General features: G+C 37.5%; 1 protein-coding gene across 1 annotated transcript in view; it reads right to left on the bottom strand.

The window, feature by feature from the left end:
* The window catches only part of FREM1 (FRAS1 related extracellular matrix 1), a 149,564-nt gene that overhangs the window by 55,884 nt on the left and 72,044 nt on the right, over positions 1 to 21,636 (bottom strand). Inside the window, exons 16-21 of the mRNA XM_052645063.1 lie at positions 20,421 to 20,615; positions 19,145 to 19,330; positions 13,044 to 13,240; positions 9,263 to 9,485; positions 7,960 to 8,104; positions 2,584 to 2,725 (exon numbers count right to left, since the gene is read on the bottom strand). Coding sequence (XP_052501023.1) covers positions 2,584 to 2,725; positions 7,960 to 8,104; positions 9,263 to 9,485; positions 13,044 to 13,240; positions 19,145 to 19,330; positions 20,421 to 20,615 — 1,088 coding nt within the window. The remainder of the gene's footprint in view (positions 1 to 2,583; positions 2,726 to 7,959; positions 8,105 to 9,262; positions 9,486 to 13,043; positions 13,241 to 19,144; positions 19,331 to 20,420; positions 20,616 to 21,636) is intronic.

Here is a 21,636-nt window from a genome sequence, read left to right as displayed (position 1 = left end):
TTGCCATTCTACCTCATATTTTTCATTGAAATAAATGTATTAAAATAATTTCAAACCTTAGGAAAAACAACTAGCTGTAAGCAAAGAGTCTTTTGCAAAGTCATGCAATTCAACTGCAGTACTAAGGTATTTATCATAAGCTATCATAGCTGATTAAATATTTCAATTGAGAGCAGGTGGGTAATTGAGCTGTTGGAATTGATTCTTTAAAAATTAAATGTGTTTCACTTGGGATTTCCTTTTTTTTTTTTAGATCATATCACTGTTCAACTAATAAAATCTGTGTTTCAAACCAGTTTGTCACTGGAGTTATCTGAAGTAGATAAAACACAAATAGAATGGGTGTATTTACTGTCTCTATGTTTTTCAGTTTTCCTAAAGACCAAAGAAAATGATCAAAATTTCTACTATTCCCTACATTTATATCCTGAGTCAGCACAAAAATAACTATAAATATCATATATATAGTTAATTATACTGTTCTAAAAATAACTCAGCATTAATTAAGCATATATTCTATACAGAACTCAGTGCAGAAATTGTGGCATTTTCAATGAAAAGAGGTCTTTATGCTGAGGGAGAACTAACAACTGAGAGTATTAGAAAACAATAATAAATCTGTCTCTAATTAGTAATTCTGTTGTTATTCTCTTAAGATGTATAGCTTTCCCTAAGAGTGGCTTGTAAAAGTCATCTGACATAATTCAAGAAAAATGTCATCTTAAAAATTTATTGTATGATATTATCAAGTGCTTTTCCTATGTTTTAAGAGACTATAACAGAAATTTCAACATTTGTTTTTTATTTCCTTTGACACATTATTTCACATTCCCTCCTCTCCCCCTCACCGTGCTTCCACTTCCTTTTGTCACTCTATCTGATAAAGTTCCCTCCTCTTTAATGTTTATGCCCAGCTGATGTATACTCTGCCCCAGTTCTTACTGGGTGAAAGTTAATTATATTCTAATAATTAAGTTCATTGTTTGTTTGCATTATAAGGTCCATTTGAAAATTTAATTTTTAAAGCAGACACTCTTTCAGGTTTTAAACCAGACAGCCGGTAATCTAGTTAACTTTTTTCTTTATAGTCTTTTCCCAGAAGATACATTTTGCTTTCCCTCATCTCCAATTCCCTACTTGCATTGCCAAGTGTGAGCTTTGACTTGACAAAATCCATCTGCAAGCCTCCAAAGAGGAAGAAAATAAGAGTTGGACTCAAGGTGGGTAAAATGCAAGAAAGTCAATGAGAAAACAAAGATGCACGAGAAAGTCCAGGAGGCCAGCTCCCTGGTCTTGGAGAGACTTGGAGAACCCCTAGGGAGCTGGGAGAGAACTCTATGGTGCCGTATTGGGAACCTGGACCCATCTGGATTTTTACATAACCAAAAACACTTTCGCTCCCATGCCACCCAAATGTGTGAGCTCTCACTGCATTTCTGCTTCATTACTCTCTGAAATGAAATAAGGCCACAGCTGCACCTCAGTTTAAATCAGTGATTTCTCTTCACTTCGACTCTCTATGGTGCCCACAATCTAAGACAATCAAGCTGTTACCCACAGAATAAATCCTTGCTGCTATTCTCAGGCTGTGCCTACATTTTATTAAAAGTTAAGCATTCAAACAATCACATAGACATTTTGATGAGTTACTCAAGTGACCTTCTCAAGTGACAGATCTATAATTTGTATTGAGTTGATCCTTGGGCATCACATACAAAGTCTGAACTAGTCTGGTGAGCACCATTTGTTAAAGGACTATCTTATCTCCACTGCTTGGCCAAAATCAGTTTGCCATACTTGTGTGGGTCTATTTCTGATTCCCTGGTGGCTAAGACGGTAAAGAGTCTGGGAGTGTGGGAGACCGAGTTCAATCCCTGGGTTGCAAAGATCCCCTGGAGAAGGAAATGGCAACCCACCCCAGTATTCTTGACTGGAGAATTCCATGGATGGAGGAGCCTGGCAGGCTACATGTAGTTCATAGGGTCACAGTCAGACACAACTGAGAGACTTCACTTTTACTTTCATTCTGTTCCATTGATCTATTTGTTTATTCCTGTACCAAACATACACTGTCTGGGTTAGGTTACTATAGGTATAAAGTCAGTCTTGAAGTCAGTTAGTGTCACTCCTTCAATCTCATTCTTCTATATTGTGTTAGCTATTCTGGGTATTTTGCCTCTCCAGATAAACTTTAGAATCAGTTTGTTGATATTCACAAGTGCTCTAAAAAATAAAGCCTATTTTTTAAAATAAAAATCTGATGGAAATAAAGATATCTCAAAGTATGCCTGATTCTCATCAGAAACTAGACAACTTGCTTTCCCCAGTAACTTCCTATCTTCCAATTTAGGTACAATCCTAAGGAGAAATGAGCAGTGAAAAACCTTGATTTTGGTTGAATTTATCCTGAGATGAGTAAGTAAATTTAGAATAGTGTGAGTTCCCTCCAAAGTAGTAAAATTAAAATTTCTACTTTGGGGCAAAACATGATTATGACAGAATACATTCAGTTATGCAAATCTGTGCATTGTAAAAATTTAAACCTGTTACAGTCAATCTGAAAAATAAAAAAAGGTGGCCAACCTTAAGTTGAAGTTGCCCATTTTGGGGAAGTCTTTCAAATAAATAGTAAATCTTCTCCCTGGGTGAGTCTTCATCTATGGCTGAGAGAACAGCACTAGAAATAATACGAGTTTCACCCATATTCATTGTAATTTCAGCCTTCCTGTAAAAAAGAAGATATCTGGGTTGATACTGAAGCAGAAGATATTGCTTTAACAGGGCATAATGACTATTACAGTGCTCAACCTTCAAAAATTAGAGGATGATTTTCAGTCTCCAAAGTATTAAAAATGATGAGTCAGTCTTGTGAATTAAGCTCTCATTTCACCTTACCTGTGAAAGTCCTGAAAATATTTAGCCAGGATTGATGAGTATGGCATGAGGTAATTACCTACTCCTGTTTACATGTATAGAACTTTATAATTTATATTATAATTTTATATTAAATTTATTTTATATATTTTTATAAGTTTGTATAATTTTATATTAACTTTATAATTTTATATTAAAACATTTTATAAACTGATATTTTTCCAAAATTTTATTCAATATGAATACCACAACAGCTCCATGAAGTAAGTGGGCTAGGTATTCTCCTTCTAATTTTACAGACAGAAACTTAAAAAGATGAAATGACTTACTCACAGGTATTCTGGTATCTTTTATGATAGACCATTATGAATTTGGTGATATTTAGGCAATCTGTAGCCCTCTACGTTACTCTTTCTCCTTGACAATCTTCTGGGTAACTGGCACTGTTTTCACAGCAATTCATCTTTCCCAAGTGCCACAGCTGCCTGGTCAACTCCTGGCATCTTGAAGAGAAGGCTGGGGCAGCGAGCAGCTGCTACTTCTACCATAGAAACCGCTGCTGTGGTTTCATGTGTCCTATAAAGGGTGACCGCCTTCACAGCCAATATTGCTATTTTCCCTGGTCTCACCAAAGCAAAGAAGGGATTTCTTTCCACCTGTTGTTTTTTGTTCTTGGTTTTGGTCATCACACAAGAACTAACTGTGACACTTTGTTTCTGAGAAAAACTGGGAAGTTTCGTTGGGATTGAGATCAAGGACATTTTTGTGGCAAACTGACCATTTTCAACAGCTTTCCAGTCCTCTGCTGAGAAGTCAAGGCCCAAACACCTCAATTCTAACTTTACTAGGTTTCTCTTGCATCCTTGGAATTGACATCTTCCCTGGTAGTAGGAGGCAACTTTTGCTCTCCTCTTTACAAGAGACTATAATACCATTGAGGTAGGAGACAGATAGGCCCCTGGGCTGAACAGCTGCTGTTTGTCAAGTGGAGTAAAATTGCAGCTTTGTTCTCACCCAGACACTCCAAGGACAAAGCTAGTGGCAGAAGCTGAGCCCTGCTGAAGTCAAGAGACAAGAGGACCAATCCCGAGGTCAAGGAAAACTTCTCTGTCTGCACAAACGCAGGAAGATTCCTTGGTGGTCAAAAGGCCGGGGGCGCCACCTATGTGAACATGTACCCACAAGCGTCTGCAGTGGAATCCATCTTAGTAAAAAGGTGCACACACATGTTGGGGAGAATCCTTGAACAGGTCACATATGGGAAAAGAAACAAGATAACTGGCCAAAGGTAAACAAAGATCTGGAAGTACTGTCCTATGTAAGTGATTTAAATCACCTCTTTACTGCACTCCTCCTCATTAGGGCGGACACATACTCTTTCTCTCCAGGTGTGTATTTCTGCCTTGCTTCACTCTTAAACACACAAAATTATTTTCTATGTGCACTCCCATATGCTATGCTGTGTCTCTGATAATAAATTTTGTACCTGTTTTTACAGTTTTGGCCTCCTTCAGAAATGCATTTTTCAATGAGGATAAGAGCCAGAGTCACTTTGCTTCTAGCCTCTAGACCCTTGTTGTCTAGTGGCAAGGATTCTTCATTTTCATCCAGGCTACCCAGGTTCAATTCTGGGGCAAGGGACTAAGATCTTTCTTCAGGAACACTCATTGCTGTCTCTCTAGGATCAACATCATTCTAGGAGGCTAGAATGCTGGTTTGGGACTTATGGAGATTGGTGGTGATTTTATTTATTTATTTTTGGCCTCACGTCTTGTGAGTCTTAGTTCCCTGACCAGGTATTGAATTCCAGCCTCTGGCAGTGAGTGCATGGAGTCCTAACCACTGGACCACCAGGGAATTCCCAGTGGTGTTTTTAGTAGAAATAGATGAACTGAAACAGGAAGCCAATACAAGGAAGATGATAAGGAGTCTGGTAGAAAGAAATGGTCAGAAAATGAGGGTTCAAGAGAAAAGAAAGTGTGTCACAGTGTGTTACCCTGAAAGGGACAAAGGCTTAGTGTAGGTAATTTATCTGGGAAGTGAGCTCAGGACCAAGTGAGAGGGAGGGGAGGAGGAGAGGGCAACAACATAGCAGTAAAGGTTACTACGGGACTCAGTCCTACTGGGGATCTGTTGAAGAGCCACGTCAAACATGCCACAAATTTTAGCTCTGAAGGATGGGAGGCTGGGACCCTTACATTATCTACTACCTCTCATAGGTGGAGAATGCCCTCAGAGTGTTATCCCCTGTGCCAGGACAGGGGCTGAGTGAGCCACTGCTGCCCAGAGGCAGAAAAGCAGAGCACTGCAGGTGCTTCAGTGGGTATGGACAGGTGTAGGGCATATTCCATCACTAGAGTCAAATGTAGGCTAAGGGGTTCAACCCCACGAGCCAAAGCCACCTGCTATAGCATCTAAAAAGAATACCAAAGAAATGGTGTCAAATGCACTAACAAGGTCCAGCCAGATGAGAAAAGCCATTAGATTTGGTGGGAAAGCCATCAGATTTGGAGACAATGGGCAGAAATGGAAGAAGCAAGCACAAGCTATTTCTTCAAACAGTTTGGCACTGAAGTGAATGAGGGACTGAGCCATCATTGCAGTCTAAAATGAAGATACCTGCTAGCAATAATGATAATAACTGACACTTAGGAGAACTTACTATGTACTAACCAGTCTTTCAAATACTTTTACATATTTTAATTCATTGAACCCCTTCAACAACCACATGAAAAAGATACCGTTATTACCCTCATTTACAAAGAGGTAGCAAGAGGTTAAGTAATATATTCAGTATCAAATCAGGGCTTCCCTGGTGGCTTAAATGGTAAAGAATCTGCCTGTAGTATGGGAGACCTGAGCTTGATCTCTGGGTCAGGAAGATCCCCTGGAGATGAGAATGGCTACCCACTCCAGTATTTTTGCCTGGAGAATTCCATGAACAGAGGATCCTGGCAGGCTACAGGCCATAGTCACAAAGAGTTGAACATGACTGAAGGACTAGAACTTTCACATTCTTTTTCCCTCAAGATCACACTACCCATAAGTGCCTGAATCAAGACAGTTTGGCTCCAGAATTTGCTCCCTTCACTATTAACTATATCCCTGTGTCTTGTTAGCAGAAAGAATGAAAAGGGAAGAAATGGGTGATGCAGTTGAGAAAAAATAATAGAGCATGTTCTGAGAGAAAGCAAGAGGCGATATGCTCAAGGACACATACGGGAGGGAAAAGAACAGAAGGGAAAAAAGGAGAGATTTCAAAGCAGAGCTGAAGGAGCTTTGGTGATTCTGTAGATGAAGCTATGCCAGGATGTTTAATGGCAAGAACCTAGCAAGAAATAGTAAGTCAGATAAGATTGAATGAGTGCCTTAAGTCATTTTACTTTTCTGGTCTCAGTTATCTTACTGAATAAAACAATAGCTACTTCACACAATTTTGGTGGGGATTTAACTAAATATATGTGAAAAAATCCAGCACACTGTTGTATAGAAAGCATTTAATAAACATCATTTTTCACCTCTCTCCCTCTTTCTTAGATAAAGTGAGGTCATCAGAAAGGAGGCTCTTTACTACCAAAATATCTTTTAAATTTTCAGTTTTATAAATCAAGATTATACTAATCTAACATCCAGTGAGAAAATAAGGAAACAGTATGTGTATTGCTGATTTGTTTTGCTGTACAGTAGAAAGTAGTTTTAGTCACTCAGTCATACTTGACTCTGTGATCCCATGGACTGTAGACTGCCAGGCTCCTCTGTCCATGGTATTCTCCAGTTAAGAATATTGGAGTGGGTAGTCATTCCCTTCTCCAAGGGATCTTCCCAACCCAGGAATCAAACCTAGGTGTCCTGTAGGCAGACTCTTTACCACCTGAGCCACCAGGGAACACAACAGTGAAAAGGAACTATAATCCAATAAAAATAAATTTAAACAAATAATTATTCCTTAAACAAGGAAAAACATTTCAAAAGAGAGATGAGTTATAAACCCAGAAATCAACACGATTTGAAAAAGTTTTTAATTTTTATAAATACACAAATCCTAAGGACATACACACAAAAATTTCCTATTGAATATTCTTAGCCAATCTGATGTCTGAGATGCAACTCTCCAAAAATTATCTCCAGCATTTCCCATAATGGTTTCCAAGGACCTCAGTGGCCATAAGGAAACAGCAAGATAAGGAAGGGATTTGTTTCTTTTCTGTAAAGTGGAGGAGATCTGGGGAGTTTACACATTTTCAAGAAGTTGTTTACTTCCTAATAAAAACTTAGACTGTCTACTCAATGGCCATCATGCTGCACCATTGACATGGTCAAAGAGGTACCAAGAAGCACACAACTCCCTCGATCTAGGACCTTCGAAGAGTTGAGCTTCCTAAAGTTTTGACCTTGGACAGTTCTCTACAGTTGCCAATGATAAGAGAAATGGCTGGAACTAAAGAAATATAACTGATGAAAATTCTGTAGCTATGATCAAACTGATCAGCTCCTGAGAAAGTCTGCAATGAATAATATCCGTACAGAATTTTTAAAAGGTGATCATCTTGACCTCAGGTGGCAACAGGGTATTGATCCCTATGGGACACAGAAGAGGACTGGAGGACAATGAAATATGAAAATGAAAAAAATCACAGCAATATATTCCCCTCAGCCACTCTTAGCTCAAAGATTAATCAAATCCACAGCAAGGACTGTCTTCAGTTGTATGATCACACTTTAGTTGAATTTATTTATTAATTACTCTCTGGTTTGTGTGTACGTGTATACGTGCATGGGCTTAAATATTTAGTACGCTGTTCATTCCGTATTGTATGTATGGTCATTCTGAATTACTGACAACTAAATAGAACTTTTAGAGGAAAACCAAATAATTAGAAGGCTAATTTGAGAAATTTTAAGGAGGAGTTATGTTAACTAACATTTGCACTGAAGGTTCTAGGTGCTTAAGTCTGCGGGAAAGTTGCAACAGGCAGGAGTTGTTAAAGACTTCTCTCTGGAGGAAATACATTACACTTGCATCTAGTAGTCCAGACCTTAGAACTTCATACAGAATCTCAAATGGACTCTTTTCAGGTAACTTACTTGCTCAGCATTGGTTTCTCATCATTAACTGGGGTGACCTCTACAAAAACGGTTTTAAGTATCTTATGTTTCCCGTCTGACACCTGGATTGTAAAGTCATCAGTAAGACTCTCTGAATCATCGTGCACGTACATCAGCCTCATTCCTGGACAAAGGGAAAAAAGAAAAAGTAAATCTTTCTTACAATTAAACCATTTCAAAATCTGTCATAAATAATTTGTTTTGATTTGCAAGGCATTGCTACTAGCATGAGCTCATTAATCAGCACAGTAAGGTAAAATCAAACTATTTTATAAAGTAGGAGTACCCCCCTAATTCATTAAAAGTTCCTATTTAAATAAGTTAGTATTTGATAAAGGTCTTACTTAAAGTCATTGAGAAAAAATATATTATTCAATAAACTGAAAGAGAACAATGGTGACAGGGTATTTAAATGAAACAAAAAATTAGTTCATTAGTTACAGGAATTTGTATTTAGATCCCTACCTCAAGCCAACAATCAAAATAAATTTTAGGTGAATCAAAATTTAAGTAAAAAACTATTTTTAAAGCCTATATAACATTCACATGGAAAAAATGGAACTTTCATATGTAGCTGGTAGAAAAGTAAAATGCTGCAGCTACTTTTGGAAAACAGTTTGACAGAGTTTTAGGTTTGATCCCTGGGTCAGGAAGATCCCCTGGAGAAGGAAATAGCAATACACTCCAGTATTCTTGCCTGAAAAATCACATGGCTAGAGGAGCCTGGCAGGCTACACTTCATAGGGTCACAAAGAGCTGGATACATCTGAGCACATGAGCAAATGGGATAAGATCAATTTTTCAAAAAGAGTAATGAAAAAATCCTTTAGTCTGCTATTTCAATCTGTCATTTCCTTAAAGAGCAAATTATCACCTCAGAGAATAATGAATTACTATAGGTTGTTCTATATTTGTTTCAAATGTGGAGGTTTTGACAGACAAATCTCTTCAAATTTAGTTCCATAATCTTGATTGTTTTAAAAAGGAATTTTTTATTATGTGATTAAAACCTTGGGGTAGAATACCAAAATTCACAAATATTATTTTGCTGATACTCTTAAGGTGAAAGAAAATATATTATTTCTTTTTCAATTACCCACTGTGTCTAGCTGAGACTTCATGTTCTGTATTAATCCAGAGCCCAGAGAAAACCCTTGAGGGATAAGTGAATACAGGCGAAGGCCATTTCTTCAATTCTTCTTTCTGTGATTTATTACTGTCTTTTCTGGGTTAAATTATTAAATCAATAACAACAAACAAATTGAAATGAAACATGATATACCATTCTTGAGAAGTTCCATGGAAAAGTTGTAGACAAGTTCATGCTTCTGGCCGGGGTTGGCTGATTGCTTATATTGAAAAAAGTTTCTGCTAAATGCACTGTTGATGAGGAGGCCATGACGCGGTTTGTGAGTGATACTGAACAGCAAGGGGTTCTTGGGAATGTCCCGGTCAGTAGCACTGATGATGGAAGAATCCAGCTCTCTCATCTGACCCTCACACACCTAAACAAAGACAAGAGAAGCCAGCTGCATGTGAAATGAAACCTTTCTTTTGGCAAAAAGCTCAAAAAATAATTTTAAGAGAGCCTCACAAATTTTCCATGAGGTTTGTGTGTAATGAGTCCTGAAAAGAAATTGCTAGTTTAACATGACCTTAGGATTTCAAAGCACTTTATCCATTTCCATGAAGGACTAAGGATATATATAAACATATATATATATATATAATATATAATCTCATATATATGATTCATAATTCAAAGGTCAGGGAGTAAAGCAATCAAAAAGATGCTTGCCTTCTGGAAGTCACAGAGTTCAGCTGTAAAACTGGGTGTAGACCCTGGCTGTCCTAACTTGCCATTTTAACCTCTGTACCTTGCTGCTCTCACAGTTCTTTTTTCCTGTTTTACAAATGGCATAAATATCTGCTATACACACTGGGGGATGTTAGGTGTTGTTAATTTTTGTCTTTGCAGCAAACACTGCTATATCTCAATTACAGTCAACCACAGTTGAGAGGATGCTCCTGGATACACAACAGTATATATTTTAATGCTGGGTCCCCGATCTCTTCTCTGTCCTCACACCACTAATTTGCCTGAACAACCCCCCATCCCACTTCAAGTTTCATAATCCTTTAAGCATAAAGAGAACTGAATGTTTTTCATTTCATGTAGGATCTAGTTATTTAGAAACATTCGTACCATTAACATGGTACTTGGTCATCTTCATCTTCTTTTTCTCATAGCAAGGGAACAAAAAAGTATTTCTGATTCCTACTGTGAAATACAGCAAGATCTAAATAATATGAGTATGTAAGTTTAGTATGTGCTTATTGGGCAGGTACAGAATCACTGTAAGAATATGAATATTCTAAAGAATCAAAGTCCAAATGAGACTGTGATGGCCTGTTCATCATTAATTATAAGACAAGGAAAAAATATCTAGCACTAAATACAGATAAACAAGAAGCAGGAAAGGGTGGAGGAATCCAAGAATGTCTTTGTGGCTGAGTGGGCATTTTATGTTTGAAGAAGACATGGGCTTTAGAGTTGTGAAAATACTCTCTCTTCAGCCTCTCTTAAGGACTTTGAAAAGAGCCTTCCTACAATTACTTGCATGTACATAACAAGAATCATAATATCTGACATTTAGGCTAAAATTATGCTGGTTCCCTTTTATCTGGCCAACATTGTAAAAACTGAGATGGCATAATAATTTAATGCATGGTGATAGAAGTAGGAAATCATCTTTGATAGTAACTTGCATTTTTCTCCAAAAACTTTAATAAAGCAACCTAAAAAAGATGTTCTAATCATCTTTCTTTACAAATCTCAGGACTCCTGGACTCACTGTATGGCAGCCTTTCCCATTTACAAAATGGTAAATTCATGCACAAGATGACTGGGAAATTTTATCAAAAAAATGTGAGATTCTCCTTCGTACATTCAATAATTTATTGAGATTATAAATAAAAGGTTTAAGAGAAATAGACATAAAACACAGAAACTCACTAGTAGACAGCTTTGAAATAGATTATAATAACTTAAAAATCTCAATTTTTTTGTGCTACAAGTTACAGCACAACTTGATGGAAGCCCAGCTAGCTATAAAATAAATACAGTTTTCCACAAGAAAGCAAAATACATATGACTATTTTACAAGATCACTTGAAGCTTAAAGCCAGCTCTGCCAATAACACATGGGGCTCCATATTTGTTACTCTTCAACAGCCTCTGTAAGCAATTCACAGGGGAGAAAAAAGGCATGATTACTTTCAGAGACGAGCAAGAGACAAATTCCCAGTGGCCTAATTATTTCAGAAACTCCAACCCTAGACAGATACAAGACAATAGAGGTAGGTATAGAAGGAGTCACTTGTAATTTCTTCTCTCTCTCGTAATTACTGAAGTGCTCTCCGGAGAAATCCATGTGCCAACAGAGGAGGAATGGCAGGAGCTGGCTTTTAAGTCTCATTCTGAGACTTTTAAATCTCTCCCTTTTAAGTCTTATATACCATTAAGACTTGGCAGAAAATTAAAATCAAATAAAGACTTTTTACATTTAGAATTTGATAATTTTCAGTGAAAAATAAGGCAAAATAATTGTTTCAAAGCAAATTTGATCAATGTCTGAAAAAGGATGACAGACGTAACAAGACTAAAATGAATGACACCTATTTAATAAGAATTTTCTAAGGAGATGGTTAGATAGCATCACCAACTCAATGGACATGAATTTAAGCAAACTCCAGGAGACGGTGGAGGACAGAGGAGCCTGGGGCGCTACAGTCCATGGGGTTGCAAAGAGTAAGACATGACTTAGCAACTGAACAACAGCAAAATGTGCCTGACCATCATGATAGTCATAGATCACCCTAAAGGAAGATCTGATACACATTTTGCAGATGAGGAAACAAAAGCACAGAGAGAAATAACTTACCCAGAACCCTACGACTAGTAAAAAGCAACACCAAGTCCCTCATACTCCAAAGCCAGTACTCATTCATTTAATCAGAATATGTTATGAGTAAATCTGGATTAAATAACTGTATAAAAATTAGGATTGTTTAAAAAGAATTATATGCTTATATGAAAATATTAAAATAGAGTAACCAAAGGTTTTTTTAAGTAGAAAGTAGGGTATATTAATGATCTCTGATTTGTAGGTGAAAACATACAGAAAAGTCGTATACATACATACATACATATCATTGGCATGGACACAATTACCTCTGTGGAAATTAATTACTAAAAACTCAACTGATGGGGAGTGACCATGCATAGCTACTGTTAAAGAGGGAAAATTTCATAGTTCACTGTGTAAGTTTCACAACATTCTAACTTGTTTAACCACATATATTTATTATTTTTTTAAGACAACAGTTGTCTCAGCAGTGATATGCTGGGCCATTTTAACTATGTCTAAATTTTTAAATAAAACTAACAAATATTATATAATAACATTTTTAAACTGCACAAAAATAATGGTCGAAATTGTATTTTTTCCTGTCATATATCTTTATAAACATCTGTATAAAAAAGATGCCTGTAGTTTGAGGATTAAGAATCCTTGCTATTATAGCACTGGTTAAGTTGCATGCTATGGAATCAGAGCACCAGGGTGCAAATCCCCTACTTTTTACTTACTGCCAAGCTCTGTGATCTGGGGACACTAACTTAACCTTTTTAGTCTCATTTATTGCAGTTATTACATGGAAATAATAATACCATCACTTTAAAAGCCTATTATGAAGATTCAATATGAACACATGTAAAGGGTTTGGAACAGGACCTACTAGCAAGTACTGCGTTCTATATACAGACAACTATACTTTAAACTACGCAATTGCTATCTGTTAGCAATTACTATTATCATGACCATCATCATCACTATTAGAAAAATATTTATCAAGTGATTGCATTACATAACATAGGTTACTGCCCTCTTTACTCATTAACTTGATGTGTTAAGTGCACAAAGACCAATGTAAATAGATTAAGTGAAAATAAAAATTAGAAAATGACAAAGAGAGACTAAAAATTCAAATGTCTTTCTTACAGTAATATTCTGCACTATAAAATCAGGAGCTTCATCATTTGTAGCGTTGATTATAATGTAAAATGGTATCTCCATGGAGCGTCGCTTCCCATCAGTGACATACAACACAAACTTGTCAGCCGTTGGTTCCATCCCCAGATGCCTGGACTGCACATAGTTAATATGTAAAGCCTTCATGTCTTTCCACTGAAACGAAGCTAGAGCACACCAAAATGGAGCAGGTAAATAAGAAAAACATATTTTCCCAAGCTACTGGTCCTTAATCCTTAACCCAATAGCCTATTTCTCAGCAGAGTAAATAAGAGATCACAGCAGTTGACCTAAGGATCAGTCATCAGGGACTTCTACAATGACTATACCCATCAACATACAGACATACCCCTAAATTACAAGGAAGAATTAAAATGTGCATGGAGAACAGAAGGGCTGTAACTGCTAACTAGGATGTAGGGACTCTGTGATCATCATTCACATACTTGGAATGAATGTCAGAGAGACCGTCCCTTGATTAAAAGCAGTGCTCCAGAGTGAGCAGTTCTTGTCATATTTGAACAAGAAAGGAACCATCTCTTTCATATAAAGGCATATCAAGAGTTCATCAATCATCTGCCTGTTAGTCGCTAAGTTGTCTCCAGCTCTTTGCAACCCCATGGGCTGTAGCCCACCAAGCTCCTCTGTCCGTGGAATTTTTTAGGCAAGAATACTGGAGTGGGTTGCCATTTTTCTCCAGGGGATCTTCCCCATCTAGAGATCGAACCCCAGTCTCCTGCATGGCAGGCAGATTCTTTACCATCTGAGCCACCAGGATGGTAGTCTATTGTCAGCCTACTTGACTGCATAGCAAGCAACTGGCAGGAATGAGTGAAATTAACTGACCTGCTTTACGGTATTCTGATATTGACTTAAATCAAAAGATAAAAATGCTCTGTGTTGCGTATTAAGCCACAGGCGGTGGTTTAGTCGCTAAGTCGTGTCTGACTCTTGCAACCCCATGGGCTGTAGTCTGCCGGGCTCCTCTGTCCATGGGATTTTCCAGGCAAGAATACTGGAATGGAGTCCTCCGGGGGATCTTCCTGACCCAGGGACTGAATCCCGGTCTCCTGCATTGCAGGCGGATTCTTCACCAACTGAGCTAACTAAGGCCCCCACCCTAAGTCACAGGAGAAACTGTAATTAATGCAATTCATCTTTAATGCATTAATCTTTCTTCCAACTCCATTGAGACATAATTCACTTATCACTGTGTGAGTTTAAGGTGTAAGACATGTTGATTTGATACAAGCATGTATGTCTTCTCTGAAAAAAGGTCTATTCAAGTCCTCTGCTCATTTTTTAATCAGATTGTTTAGCTTTTTGTATTGAGTTGTATGAGTAATTTATAGATTTTAGATTTTATCTCCTAACAGCTGTGTGGTTTGTAGATACTTTCTCCCATTCTAAAGATACTCTTTTCATTTTATTGATTGTTTCTCTTCCTCTGCAGAAGTATTTTAATATAGTCCCACTTCTTGATATTTTGCTTTTCTACCTTTGTTTTGGTGTCAAATTAAAAAAATCATCACCAGACCCACGTTACGGAACTTACTGCCTATGTTTTCTTCTAGCAGCTTTATCGTTTCATGTCTCATATACAAGACTTTAATCCATTTTGAGCTATTAAATTTTGTGTTGTAAGATAATGGTCCACTTTCATTCTTTTGAATGTGTCTGTCCATTTTTCCCAACATCACTTCTTAAAGAATGCTTTGCCCATTGTATTTTCTTGGTTCCTTCATTAAAAATTAACTGACCATATATATATGGCTTTCTTTCTGGGCTCACTATTCTGTTATGTCGATCTATGTGCTTGTTATTTTTTTCTGCTTTGATTATGATAGCTTTGCAATAATCATTTGAAATTAGCAGGTATGATGCTTCCAACTTTGCTCTTTTTTTCTCAAGATTTCTTTGGCTATCTGAGGCCTTTTGTGGTTCCATACAAACGTTAGGATTATCTGTTCTATTTCCGTGAAAAAAAAAAAAAAGTCATTGGAATTTTGATAGGGATTGCATTGAATCTACAGATAGCTTTGGGCAGTAAGGACATTTTAGCTATATTAACACTTTCAACCCATGAACACGGGATGTCTTTCCATTTGTTTGCGTCCTCTTCAATTTCTTTCACCAAGACACTAATTCTATGTCTTATAGTTGGTATACAAATTTTTCCCTACCCTGGTTAAAATTACTCCTATATATTTTACTGTTTTTTATACTATTATAAATGAGATTGCTTTCTCTTCTTCTTCTTCAGAAAGTTTATTGTCTATGTATAGGAATACAACTGAGTTTTATATGTTGATTTTTTACCCTGAAACTATGGAATCTGTTCATTAGTTCTAATGGTTTTTGGTGAAGTCATTAGGAATTTCTCTCTATATATATATAATATCACATCATCAGCAAATAGAAACATTTTACTTCTTCCTTTCTGATTTCCTTCTTTATCTTCTTCTCTGGCTATGATTTTTCAGTACTATATTGAATAGGAGTGATGGAGGTGGGAAATTCTGTCTTGTTCCTGTTCTTAGAGGGAAATTTTTCAAACTTTCGCTGTTAAGTCTAGCTAAAAGTTTGCCACTTTCCTTTATCTTTTAAAAAAATCAACTCAGTTTCATTAACTTTCCCTATTGTTTATCTGTTCTTTATTTGTTTCTGCTCTGGTCTTTATTATATCCTTCCTTCTGCTAAATATGGGCCTAATTTGTTCTTGCTTTTCTAGTTATAGGTTATTTACTTTTTTAATGCAGCATTTATTGTTATAAAACTTTCCTCTTAGCACTGTTTTTGCTGCATTCCATATATTTTGCCATGTTGTGTTTCTATTTTTATTTGATATTTTTAAGTTTCTTTCTTATATTTAGTCTTCGATCCATTGGTTATTCAGGAATGTGTTAATTTTCACATATTTGTTATCTCTAGTTATCTCTAGTTACTGACTTTAACTTCATGGCATTGTGGTTTAAAAAAAAAAGTATCTGTACCAAGATGCTTGGTACAATTTTGATCTTTTTAAATTGTTAAGACTTCCTTAGTGACTCATCATATGATCTATCCCAGAGACTGTTTCCTGTACATTTGAGAAGAATGTGCATTCGACTTTTGTTGAATGGAATATATGTATGTCTGTTGGATTCATCTGGCTTAATATATAGCTCAAGTTTAATGTTTTCTTACTGATTTTCCATCCAAATGATTCATCCATTGTTGAAAATGGGACACTGAAGTCCCTACTATTATTGTATTGTTGAGTATTACCCTTTTCAGTTCTATTATAGTATAGTGAGCCGGAGAAGGTAACGGCAACCCACTCCAGTACTCTTGCCTGGAAAATCCCATGGATGGAGGAGCCTGGTAGGCTATAGTCCATGGGGTCATGAAGAGTTGGACACTTACTGAGCGACTTCACTTTCACTTTTCACTTTCATGTATTGGAGAAGGAAATGGCAACCCACTCCAGTGTTCTTACCTGGAGAATCCCAGGGATGGCAGAGCCTGGTGGGCTGCCATCTGTGGGGTCACACAGAGTCGGACACAACTGAAGAGACTTAGCAGCAGCAGCAGCAGCAGCAGCAGCAGCAGCATAGTATAGTGAAGTCACTCAGTCGTGTCCGACTCTTTGCGATCCCGTGGACTGTAGCCTACCAGGCTTCTCCGACCATGGGATACTCCAGGCAAGAATACTGGAGTGGGTTACCATTTCCTTCTCCAGGGGATCTTCCTGACCCAGGGATCGAACCCAGGTCTCCCACATTGGAGGCAGACGCTTTAACCTCTGAGCCACCAGGGAAGCCCTTTTCAGTTCTATTAGTATTTGCTTAATATATTTAAGTGTTTCAATATTGTATACATATACATTTACCACTATTATATCCTCTCAATGAATTAACACTTTATCAGTATATAATGACCTTCTTTGTGTCTTGTTATACTTTTGACTTAGGAGACTATTTTGTCTAGTTTATGTGTATCTACCCTTGCTCTCTTTCTTTTGCAAGCAATATCTTTTACCATCCCTTCATTTTAAGCCTGTGTCTGTCCTTGAAGCTGAAGTGAGTTTCTTGTAGGCAGCATTGAGTGGTGTCTTGTTTTTCCTATTCATTCTACTAACACAACTAATTGTAAACCCAGCTTCTCTCGTATTTAAAATGGATATGCCCCCAAAGGTGCTTACAGAATAATTTACTTCTGAAGTGTTGCCTTTGAATGATTTTAGTGTTGGCATTTGTTTTTGCTTTGGTTGTTTTCAAGTGAAACAGCAGAGCTATTCAAGTTTCTGAGACACACTTTGGTTTTAAAGTTAATGTCATTATCTTCAATATTTCCATGATATATTTCCTACTCTTTTCTGCCTGTATCTTTTAAAAGCGTTAAAAGAAACCGGGAGAATAAGACTGTGAGTTCCACCAGATTTATTCTGTCACAGTATTCTGTGTTGCTATTGGGGCCTTTTTTTAAACTTTACAATATTGTATTGGTTTTGCCATACATTGACTTGAATCTGCCGTGGGTGTACATGTGTTCCCCATCATGAATCCCCCTCCCATCTCCCTCCCCATCCCATCCCTCTGGGTCATCCCAGTGCACCAGCCCTGAGCACCCTGTATCACGCATTGAACCTGGACTGGCAATTCATTTCACATATGATAATTTACATGTTTCAATGCCATTCTCTCATATCATCCTGCCCTCGCCCTCTCCCACAGAGTCTAAAAGACTGTTCTATACATCTGTGTCTCTTTTGCTGTCTCGCATACAGGGTCATCATTGCCATCTTTCTAAATTCCATATATATGTGTTAGTATACTGTACTGGTGTTTTTCTTTCTGGCTTACTTCACTCTGTACAACAGGCACCAGTTTCATCCACCTTATTAGAAGTGAATCAAATGTATTCTTTTTAATGGCTGAGTAATACTCCATTGTGTATATGTACCACAGCTTTCTTATCCATTCATCTGCTGATGGACATCGAGGTTGCTTCCATGTCCTGGCTATTATAAACAGTGCTGTGATGAACACTGGGGTACATGTGTCTCTTTCAATTCTGGTTTCTTCGGTGTGTATGCCCAGCAGTGGGATTTCTGGGTCATAAGGCAGTTCTATTTCCAGTTTTTTAAGGAATCTCCACACTGTTCTCCATAATGGCTGTACTAGTTTGCATTCCCACCAACAGTGTAAGAGGGTTCCCTTTTCTCCACACCCTCTCCAGCATTTATTGCTTGTAGACTTTTGGATAGCAGCCATTCTGACTGGTGTGAAATGGTACCTCATTGTGGTTTTGATTTGCATTTCTCTGATAATGAGTGATGTTGACCATCTTTTCATGTGTTTGTTAGCCATCTGTATGTCTTCTTTGGAGAAATGTCTGTTTAGTTCTTTGGCCCACTTTTTGATTGGGTCGTTTATTTTTCTGGAATTGAGCTGCAGGAGTTGCTTGTATATTTTTGAGATTAATTCTTTGTCTGTTGCTTCGTTTGCTATTCTTTTCACTATGGGGGCCTTTTAAAACATTATTTCTTCAATATTTATCCTTACATTTTCCATAAGTGTAATTTCCATTTATTTTGAAGCAAACTCCCATACGTGCGAAGTTTTAAATGAAAAATTAGAATGAAAAACAATAGTATTTGAAAGTATCAGTGATAATAATAACTCCTCAAGTGTAGTACTTTGAACGGAGAAGGCAATGGCACCCCACTCCAGTACTCCTGCCTGGAAAATCCCATGGATGGAGGAGCCTGGTAGGCTACAGTCCACGGGGTAAGCTAGGAGTCAGACACGAGTGAGCGACTTCACTTTCACTTTTCACTTTGATGCACTGGAGAAGGAAATGGCAACCCACTCCAGTGTTCTTGCCTGGAGAATCCCAGGGACAGGGGAGCCTGATGGGCTGCCGTCTATGGGGTCGCACAGAGTCGGACACGACTGAAGCGGCTTAGCAGCAGCAGCAGCAGTACTTTGACCATTTTTAAAGTCCTAACCCAGTTATTAAACATAACCTAATCATAACCTAGTGTCAAACAAAGGCTGATTATTGCTGGACATAAAACCATGACTTACCTATGCTGATGCCCATATTGCTCTTTTCAAAACCTGCAGAAGGGAGTGTGTTTTCAAGGTAGCCAAACTGGGGAGGAGAAACCAAAACAAATTCCAAGTCATCTGGTGCAGTGTCAGGATCAGTGGCAGACAAATGGTTAACAGTAAGGGCTGCTGCGAAACCCTCATCCACAACGAACATGGTACCTGCATACAAATAATAACACAATTATGACTTACTGTGAACTCCTCTAATCAGAATAGTGAGGACAAAAGGGAGTGATTGAAATTCCAATTCAGAGATGTCTCCTATACACAAATGTACTTCCATGGGGGATGTTCATTTCCTTTAGCGTAATTCTCCTTATGGTGAAAATATTCAGGGGTAATGGGTGGAATTTAATTTGACTTGTGGAATTATATTTTTTCTTCTCTAAGAAAGCCAGACTATTACAGAAAGATAGAAGAAATACTAAATGCTCCAGTACAGCCCTTTAGTCATTCTCAAGGAACTCTGATTTCCCCTGTGTCTCTATAGAAGTGACAAATGAAAATAAGAATTGCCAAAATGTTTTAATGATAAGCCACTGAATGTGGTTTATATACTCTTCAAGATCAGTTGTTACCTCTGCTTGTCAGAGCGTTAATTGCCTGAGAACTATTATGAATTGCTCATAACGAGCTTTTTTTTTATCCTGTAGTGCTTAATTATTCTGTGGGGATAATGCTTCCTTTCCAGAACACTGCTTGGGAGACAGTTTGCAAATTACAATAACATTCATACATATGCTTGCATTTCTTTTCTGAGAGTCAGAACATATACATAGTGCCTACAAAGAGATGACTTCCTAAAAAGCAAATAAGGTTAAATATATATAAATAGTCCCACTGGTATACTCACTCTATTCTAATAGAAATTGTTATGGATAAAATAAATTACTGTCTCTACCAGGTAAATGATACTTTCCCATGTGAAATAAAACCAGAGTATCTGAGGATTACAATGTTGTCTTCATTTTAAAACATACACACACACACACACACACACACACACATACATACACACACTTGCATTCTCTCTCCATATGGATTTATCTCAATTTTTAAACAAGTTATTTCTTTTTCCCTGTAATCTTTCACAGATCTGAGGTTTCTACAAGTCTGTTTTGAGACAATTATTAGAGGCAACTTTGTATGGTGGTTTTCTATTTTGACTATAATAAAGGGCATTATTTCACTGGACCATGGGTATGACTAGGTGAGATAATAGAAACTTAAGAGAAAAAAATATGGCCACCTATGGCAACTGAAGGTGGTTGGTTGTCCACTGGATACACTGTGATGTTGAGATCATACATTGGAAAGGACTCATGAAGAGGAACAGATGGATGAGGCCCTTTGTAACAGCAGCCATTCACAAAAGGACCAGCTTCTCTGTCCGAAACCACCAATGTAATGGCGTCAAAACAAGGCATCAGGCCAATCTCACCACCTGGAAGACACAACTACAGCTGAAAAATGACTTATAAAAAATGCAGAATACCAAGATCAAATCGCCTTAGACTTCCTCTACAAACATAGAATGGCAAGGAAAGGAACTTACGTGGTTAAAACATGAAACTCAATTTTTTTACTATGAAATTAAATAGAGTCATGAAAATAATGCAGAAATGCTTGCCCATCTGTTGCCTCTGGTGCAAACCCTGCCAGCCATCTATCACCATATGGAGGGGCAAAACAGGGCTAACAAGGGTCTGACAGTTCACAAATGAACAAGGGAGACACAAACCTGGACTCGGGATGGCTTCGCTCTTCTCCCATAATTATTAGTGTTAGGACCAACCACAGGGAAAACAGAAGGCACCCTGTCCCTCTGGTAATTGTCTTCACATTTGCATTAACCACCTTAATTGAACAACCACTCAATGCAGAAGAAGCTGAATAGGTGAAATACAAAGATAACCCACATCTTTGTCACTTGCTTCAGTATTTTCCCATTACATATAGTCAAGATGTTAGCAAAATAGCAACAGCACCTGGATAAGGAGAGACCCTAATTTTCATCTTCTTTTTACTCTTGAGAGCTCCCATCTATGGGATTCAAAATGGTCCCAACTTAAGTCATGAGAGGAAGAAGGAAGAAAATATCAGGACTAGATACTTTATCAGTAAATAGGACAATCTATTCTTGGATTACTAATGAACAGCGCAGAAGTAGGAATGCTTACTATCCAAGGGGGCAGAAAAGTTATGTAGACGTGCTTCTGATAATTCTCATACATTATTCTAAAAGTATCAAGAGGGAAGCAATTATGTTTGAAATTTCGATGAGACTATGGCACAAAAGATTAGGAGCAACTTCTCTTTTCACAGGACACATTGGTCAAATCTATAGAGCATTTGTACTTGGAATTATTACACCTGTTTAAAAAAATGACACAGAACATAAAAAGGAACAAAAATAGGTCATCTGTAGAGATGTAGATGAACCTAGAATCTGTCATACAGAGTAT

The sequence above is a fragment of the Budorcas taxicolor genome, chromosome 8 (genome assembly GCF_023091745.1).
Source record: "Budorcas taxicolor isolate Tak-1 chromosome 8, Takin1.1, whole genome shotgun sequence".
Taxonomy (NCBI): Eukaryota; Metazoa; Chordata; class Mammalia; order Artiodactyla; family Bovidae; genus Budorcas; species Budorcas taxicolor.
The sequence above is the reverse complement of the archived record's forward strand: the minus strand, read 5'-3'. Positions and strand labels throughout refer to the sequence as shown.